General features: G+C 42.1%; 1 protein-coding gene across 1 annotated transcript; it reads left to right on the forward strand.

Annotated features, from left to right (window-relative positions):
• Positions 1-1,247: 1,247 nt before the first annotated feature.
• Positions 1,248-1,847, forward strand: HSPB3 (heat shock protein family B (small) member 3). The gene is given in 1 exon segment (XM_075727068.1): positions 1,248-1,847. A coding segment is annotated over 1 exon segment (600 nt).
• The last annotated feature ends 7,080 nt before the right edge of the window (positions 1,848-8,927 follow it).

The following is an 8,927-nucleotide window of genomic DNA, read 5'->3' on the forward strand; positions in this document are numbered from 1 at the left end:
AATCCTGCTCTGCTATCGACTCAATACAGAAGTTCATTTCTGATAGCTATTGAAATTCAAATGCCTCTTTCGTTGTGAGTCCATTAGCAACCAAAGATCCCATAGAAAGTGGCTTCCTATTTTCATGGTAATGGAAGATGTAAGGACAAGAGAGGGACAGAGCTCTGAATAACAATAGGCAAACAAGAGGGAATAAAACTAACTTGTCTGATTATTTCTAGCATCAGTGCAACTAAGGGAAATAAACAGTTTTCACCATCAGTTGCCATAGTACGTTCTGCTTTACATAACTAAGCCCAGCTGGAGGGATATGCCAGCAAACATATTAAAATTTGCAAATGTTTTTCCCTTTTCACTGCACCTTCCTCTTTGGTCTTGTTAACGAAACTGTCAACACTTGTGGGCATTATTTGCCCTGAGATCACAGAGTAGCAAGAAGATTATACCACACAGAGCCTTTGAGGTCATGAGCCCTGCTCCCCAGACACATGTGGTAGATGGGATCATAGATTCAAGCTGTTAAGCCCCAGAAGATGAAGGTTACTGGGACAATGTGATAGCATTAAGGATTTGGAGTTGTCTTTATTATTCTGCTGGGGAAAAACAACTCTGCCCTCTCCTGGAAGCTGTGAAACATGAGCTTTCACTGTAATTCTCCCTGCACTCGAGTCTGACTCCCTGACATATTGGAGAAGGCTCTGCTGTGTTTGTAGGTCACTAAGATTGCAGACTCAGCCCTTCAGGCACCCCCTCTTTAGGCAGAGATGGTTATGGTTCCCCCCTCCCACCAACAACATGGTTAACCATGCCTGTATTTCACCTGTGCACAACTTCTGCAGCAATGTCCAATGCACTTGATAATTTTATAGTTTACCTAACCTGAAATCTGCTCCATTCCTACCGTCAACCTAACTAAATCCCTTTCCTCAGTAACTTTGTATTTCAGTTAAAATAAATACAGAGTTTGTATCTATTGCCACGTATCCCTTGGAAAAACAGAATTATTAAACTTCCATTTAAATCAAAGAACCTTTCACATTATTTGTCTGCTCAATATTCATACCGACAAACAGCACAATATTGCAATAATCAGAGGTGCATTCAAATTTTGCTTTTATTACTTATGCATGAAAGCTGTGCACATGTTGAAGCCACTCAAGACCCCAGCACTATAAATAGTGCTCTATTGTTACTGGATAAATGATGAAACAAGTCTCCCAGCACTGGAGCACAGCACGCCCTATTAAATGTTAAGCTCTGCCTGTGCTAAAAGTGAAAGGCGACATCAACCGATAAACTAGTCTGCGGGTAAGGCATATGACCAGGACGAGTTTGCTCTGACTCTGCAACTTCCCCAACGCGACCCAGGAGCAGCAACTTATCTTTCCACCTCAGCAATGGCAGAAGCTGTTATAAGACACTGGGTGGAAACTCCGGTACGCTATCAAGAGCAGTTTGCTGTCCACGAGCTGGAAGCCCACAAACTGGACCACTCTTTATATGCTTTGCCGGGCCCTTCTACAGCTGCACTGAGCAACAGAAGGTGTATGGCGGAAAGTACAGCTGGGGCCGGGAAGAGCAGCCAGGAGGAGGAAAACACACACTTTCAGGTCTTGCTGGACGTTGTACAGTTCCGCCCCGAAGATATCATTATTCAGACTTTCGAAGGCTGGCTCCTGATCAAAGCTCAGCATGGACCCAGGATGGACGAACACGGTTTCGTATCCAGAAGCTTTACCAGACAATACAAATTACCTAATGGAGTGGAGAACAAAGACTTGTCTGCGCTTTTCTGCCACGACGGCATTTTGGTTGTTGAAATGAAGAACTCAGTGGGAAAGAATTAGAGTCTTGTCCATAGTTTATTGGTGAGATAAAATAATTCTTAATATACCAAAACAATATCATTCAGGCAATGCTGTAGAGTGTGCTAAGCATGTGGCTGTATTTATATTACAGTAAAGGAAAATCTTCGTATATGTTTTTCAGTATGCTGAGTTTACTGTTTGATGTGAAATGTTAGACTGCTTGCCTCCAGCTACATATGTGTTGGAAAGCCAGGCTTTTTGAACAGTAGAAACTTTAGGTTAGTCACAGCAAGAGAAAATAAATCTATTTGATAATATATTATTATGAGTTCAGTAGGAGTTGTATTTCTAAGGAATAAGCATCTGTCATACATAGTCATAATCATTAAAGAAGCAATAGACAGGTTGTGAGTCTTATGGAAATTTAATTTATGTACCAAAAATTCTGTTTTCTAATTTTTGAGATTAAATTCTTCTTCCTTAGGCTCTGGAAAAGCACACAAATGGAAGGATACTATCAAGAAAAAAAAAATCCACAGTTCAAGCTTGTATGCAAAAAAAAGCCCTTGAGAGATTACTTTTTAGAAGTGTGTTGCGTGTCTGAAACTGTAAGAAAAAAGAATAATCACTGACTATATTTGCTTGAAAACACAGTAAGTAGAAATGACACTTTCTGTCAAAGGCAAATTAATTTGAAAGAAAACTCTCAAAGACATTTAGAAAATTGGTTTTATGTAACATATTCTGCTATCTATTAGCAACTGAAGAAAAACGTGTCGCTTACAGATACTTAAAAGGATCAAATTCTTTTCTTGTGAAGCCCCAGTAATAAAAAGGCATTACTCTAGCACAGATGCCTTTATTCTTATGCATTAAGGTAGTCTTGTTTTTCAATCAGATGAATATTTTATTCTTCATGTTGCTTTGTGTCAGTTTGTGTCTTCAAGAGCAATTTTTTCTTCCTATGTATAGTCCCACTCTCCCTGTACCAACATGGGCTCTATATGAATCTAATTTTAAGTGTGGGGGTTCCTTACTGCAGACACAAGTTTAATTTCTGTCCCAGTTTCTCTCAATTCATGAGAGTCGTAGAGATGAAAAAAAAAATTCACCCACTATATCTGGTATCTGGTCTTCTCAACATTAAAAAAATTAATGCTGTAAGTTTGTAAATACTCAAACATTTGAGGACATCTGCAGCTGCAAGTCGAACTGCCTCCTTTTATGTGTACTGGAGATGAGCATGACTGCTGTGCTATGAATAGTAAAGGAATGTGGAATGGAAAGTGCCAAGTTAAATACAGACTCTTTATGATAGCCATCTGCTGTTTGGACAAATCAAAAACATATTCAAATGAAACTGAATACAAATACAATTTTAAGAATATGAGAAAAATCTGATGAACAAAACCCAGACTCTCGCTAGCTGAAGCCAGAGAGTTCCTTTAGTTTAAAATTAAAGCCCTAAGCTTGTACTTCTGCACATGTCCATTCATTAGAAAGATTTGTGTCATGGTTGTTGAGACTGGAAAATATTTAAAGCAACTGACTTTAGAAAAGTGGGTAGTCCAATTCTTGCATTTTGTTTATTATTTGTGCTAAAACTCAAAAGGAATTTGTACAAGAAATGCAGAATAAGATCTGAATTGTAAAGTTCCCTCATGTGCTATTACTTTATTTTTTGAATAGAGCAGAAGTCAAGAACATAATGTTTTCTAACAAACCAAACCAAGTATCAAATATATGTCCCTACATTTCCACTCAACTCACACTTCTCCCTCGTATTGTCTGAGTTTAGTTTGTGTATTTGTTTACAATAATAAACGATCAAACTAGAAAATCAGATCTAGATTTTCAACACTTTTAGGTCAAGAAGTTTCCTCAGCCAGGAATCTGATGGAAGATGTAACATGGATTTAAAAAAATGAATTCTAGATACGGGTCTGGATTTAAACTTTACACGCCAACTTTATAAATGCTCACAGGTTTAGACCCATGGTTACACATCACCTTATGCCACAACTGCTGGGATAGAGTTCAGGATCACCAGTTAGTGACCTGCTTTGGTGATTTTTGTTTACAGAGGATTTTGTAAATTTGATCACTTAAAATTACAAGTCATTATAAAAATGATTCTAGCTATGATTGCAGTGATGGTATTCATAGCCCTAGAGATGAAAAAGCAGTTCTAAAAAAACAAAACTGATTTCATTATTTGAAATTAGACCATGATTAAACTACTGGAAACTTGGCAAGAAATTAGACCAGACAGACGAAATCATATCATCTGTTCTATATGCATTAATACCATGGTTACACACAGCCCTGCTTATGTACACAGGTCTGCCCCACAAATCTGGATGGAGAATTTGGCATTTGGCTGTTGTATATTGTAGGTCTCTTCACTCCATGCCCAGGTCTGTACTTGCTGATGACATCATCAGTTAAAAACCACTGGAACATACTGAGCCAAACGCGGCAAGGAGGTACCCAGGCGGATTTTACCTTCTGTAGTACCCAGAGCTTTACAAAAGCCTAACGCATGCTCCTTGGTGAACGGGAACTTGCCCTGGTCCAGCACAAAAGTGCTTGTGTAACTGGGACCACGCTGGAGTACGGACCTGCTGCTGGCTTCCAGCCTCTTAGCACCAGGAACAACGCAGAGGAAAGTGCTTCTCTCCTTTTTTTAGTGGCAGTTTATCAAAAGTTCTTGGATGAATGATTTTTATGTGTTTACCAGAATAGCCTCAAAGCACTTGGCAGAGCATTTCCAAATTTTCTGGAAAGAGCTGTTTTCACATATTGTATGTGATGTTTTACTTTTATAATCTGATTAGAACTGAATGTGAAAGTCACAGAGAAAGCTGCTAATATTGCTCATGGACAGTAGAATGAGAAATTTATCAACAGCAAAAGATTTCTGAACAGCTACAGCTCAAGACAGGTTTAAGACATGCTGACGTGGTTGAATTAAGAACCCTGATATTGGCTGCCTGCAAAACCCTGGCCCAGAATAAGCAATAAATGCTGCTGCAAGCATTGCAGAGCAAGTGTTACGGAGCTCCCATGACTGAAGAGCTACCTTTGCAATTGATCAGACTTCTCCTCTGAATGGATAAAGATGATTTCATGCATGAATCCAAGCACTGTGAAAAATGCTTTCATAGAAGAAGAAAAGGTCTCAGCATCAACACTAGTTTCCAAAAGCAGGGTAACAAACATATGTTTCCATGTGATCCCTGCGGGCAGAAAGCCCACAGATGCCTTGGACTTGTTGCCTTTTTATAGTTTCTGCTGCATCCAGGGCATTCGAGATGTCTCTACACAATCTGATACTTGTGGTGCAGTGAACCGAGGCTGACACCCATCAGTCATTCAGTAACCGCTTGGCTACAGCCCTGGGCATTGGAAAAGAGAAAAGGAAACCCCTGGGGTATCATGGTGGCAACATTCCCTCTAAGAGGGGTAGGTCTTGTGTTATTTACTAAGTTCATAGCCAGGAATCAAAATGTGCTTTTTCATCTGAGTAACAATACAAGGTTTGGCTTTTAATGGGCGTCATGGTTTAACCCCAGCCAGCAACTAAGCACCATACAGCTGCTTGCTCATTCCTCTCACAGTGGGATGGGGGAAGAAAATCAGAACATTAAAAGTGAAAAAACTCATGGGCTGAGATAAGAAGGGTTTGATAACTGAAATATTTTTAAAAATTATTATTACTATTATTTTTATTATTGAAAAGGAAAATAACAAAAAGAGAAAGAAATAAAACCCAAGAAAGACAAATGATGTAAATGAAAGCAATTGCTCACCACCCACTGACCGATGCCCAGCCTGTCCCTGAGTGGCAGCCCCCTGCCCAGCTTTCCCCCTAGCTTTATACGCTGAGCCTGACGTCATATGGCATGGAATAGCCCTTTGGTCAGTTGGGGTCAGCTGTCCCAGCTGTGTCCCCTCCCAACTTCTTGTGCACCCCCAGCCTGCTCGCTGGTGGGGCGGGGTGAGGAGCAGAAGAGGCCTTGACTCTGTGTAAGCACTGCTCAGCAGTAACCAAAACATCCCTGTGTTATCAGTACTGTTTCCACCACAAATCCAACATAGCCCCATACCAGCTACTACAAAGAAAATTAACTCTATCCCAGCCAAAACCAGCACAACGGGAGCAGGAATATTTCTGAAAATACTGGGTGCACCTTCTCTTATATGAAAGAGACGCTGACCTCTGTCTTGCTGACTGCCAGAGACAGCATCTGGCCCCCGGTGTCCAGAGGACAGCATCTCAGTGGCCCTACGCTGAACGCAGGGAGCAAGTCTAACGCAACATGGAACGCAGGGAGCAAGTCTAACGCAACATGGGAGACAGCTGAGCTGGCCCCGCTTGTGCTGACTCTGGGGCCAGAAGTACTGTCTGGACCTGTGTGCCAGCTCGGCTCCAGAAATCCTGGACTCTCCACTGCTGTGCTCAGGCTAAAAATCAGCCCTTATTAAAAGCACTTTCACAGACGGAGAGACAGGACAAACATGGCGCTACAGCTCAGGGCTCCCCAGCCAGGTTAGCGCGAGCGTGGGGGTCTTGGCTCTCCGCACCACCGTGGGCTGTAGCCGCACCACAAATCCCATATATTGTCTTAAAAGGACACACTCCAGCCACACAGGGATACTGGTGATGCCAGCATGTCCTGGTTTCAGCTGGGATAGAGTTAATTTTCTTCCCAGTAGCAGGCATAGTGCTGTGTTTTGGATTTAGTAGGAGGAGAATGTTGATAACACACCGATGGGTTAGTTGTTGCTGAGTACTGCTTATGCTAGTCAAGGACTTTTCAGCTTCCCATGCTCTGCCAGGTGCACAAGAAACTGGGAGGGGGCACAGCCAGAATAGTTGATCCAAGCTGGCCAAAGGGCTATTCCATACCATATGTTGTCATGCTCAGTATATAAACTGGGGGGGTTGGCCGCGGAGCAGTGATCGTTGCTCGGGAACTGTCTGGGTATCGGTCGTCGGGTGGTGAGCAATTGCATTGTGCATCACTTGCTTTGTATATTATTATTACCATTATTATTATATTGTTATTATTATTATTTTACTTTATTTTATTTCAATTATTAAACTGTTCTTATGTCAACCCAGGAGTGTTTCTCACTCTTACTCCTCCGATTCTCTCCCCCATCCCACCGGGGTAGGGGGAGTGAGCGAGTGGCTGCGTGGTGCTTAGTCGCTGGCTGGGGCTAAACCACGACACAGCATTTTTAGGGGGAAGTGTGTCTAGTAGCCGCTTGTACAAGTAGAACTGATGCAGGCAGAGAACCATTTACAGTTCCTCTCGTGCTCCACAGTGTGTTTACTGTGCTTTGGGCTGGCCCTGACCCCAGCGAGTACCCCTCTTCTGCTGACAAAGCATGCCGCTCCCAAGTGCTGCGAGCTAGTACGGAAGCAGCAGTGGGCAGGTCTGTGCACAGAGAGGATACAGAAGACTGTAGGACCAGGATGGGCCTTGGCACATAGCCAGCAAGGAAGCCCACCAGAGGTGTCTCAAGCAAGGGTGGGCAGCAGGAAAAACACTCCAAGTGGTTCAGAGGAAAAAAAAAAAAAAAAATTTATATTTATATTTTTGTATATTTATTATTTTATATATAAAAATATATTATATATATTAAAAATACTTTAAGGTATAATATTTAAACCTCCTATGAGAAATATTTGACTTTTTGATAAAAAGAGCATTTTTAAGGTCTGAGAAAGACATTTCAAAATTACTTTAAAAAAAGTAGGCTGTTAACAGAAAAAGAATACAATACATGGACTAAACCTTTGGTGTGCTAGGATGAAAGAATTAGTCACTTACTATCTTCAGCTATGTTTCTTTCCAATGGCACATCCCTTCAACTTTCCTATCCATTAACTGTACATTCCCATCATGTAAGCAGAGATACCACGGCAGAATCTCCGTAAGTTTCACTCGCTGTTAGCAGAGTTGGATGAGATGGGGGCTAAAGTGTGAGTGCCCTATCTGAACTAGCCACCCCAAAATTTCTGCAGTCAAGTCCTCATCGCCTCAAGCTGGTTTACTGATTCACTGTAAACTAGTCACATGTGCCGTCGTCCCTCCCGTTGGCTCTGCACGGAGTTGCTTTGATCCAGCGAGACTTCCGCACCCAGGTGCCAGCGTGCAGCCCCCGGGGCCGACTGGCGTCTCGCTCTCTCCCACCGCAGCACCCACGCAGCGCAGGGCTCAGCTGGCTGCTCCCGCAGCTGATTCCGATGTCCAAACAGTACAATGTGAGTGATTCCCTGCCTGTGTGTGACTCCACACAAGAGGTAAGACGGGATCAGAAGACGTTTTGGGTTCCAGTGGCAATAATTCCTTTATTATTAGTGCCACTCCTCATTTTCCGGGATATCCCACTCTCCTCGGAGCCTGGACACTGGAGTGAGCTGTTCCACAGATGCTGCAGCAGTGCAGTGGTGTACGCATTAGGAGCAGGCGTAGCTTTTGTCTGTGAATGAGCTGATTTTGAGTTTGGATCTTGGGTTTAAATAAGACCAAGTCTTAACCGAACGTGATAGCATCACATGAAAGCTATAATGAAAAATTAACAAATGAAATTATTTTCAGAGCGTGGTTTGACAAATAAAAACATAATTCTTGTACTCTGTCTTACAAGGCAGACAGAAACTCATGAGCTACCTGCGGTAGTGACAGCTGTATGCATTTTAGTAGTATTTCAAGTGTATTTTTTTGTAACTTTACCACAGTTATCCACATCCCGGTGTCACGATCAGTATATACCATAAAAGATGCACCATACAGTCTCTGCCTTAATGTATCTCTGCCTTAATGTATCTATGAAGCCCTAGGGCTTGATCCTGGAATGAAACTCATAGGGAATCAATGCAGATTAGGAGACTCCGAGGCAAATACATGCAGAAATATGAACTCTCAGATTCATTCTATCATACTACCCATAGCAACATTTATCTGACACCTTCTAGAAACTTCAGCCTGAAATGGTTGCAGTGTGGAGACAGTTAAGGTTTCCAGATCTATAGGTTTAAAGGTCAGAAGGATCAGTGATGATCCCCAGTGTGATCCCCTGAACAGAACCCACACCATCTCACTT

This window comes from Pelecanus crispus, chromosome Z (genome assembly GCF_030463565.1).
Source record: "Pelecanus crispus isolate bPelCri1 chromosome Z, bPelCri1.pri, whole genome shotgun sequence".
In the NCBI taxonomy this organism is placed as follows: domain Eukaryota; kingdom Metazoa; phylum Chordata; class Aves; order Pelecaniformes; family Pelecanidae; genus Pelecanus; species Pelecanus crispus.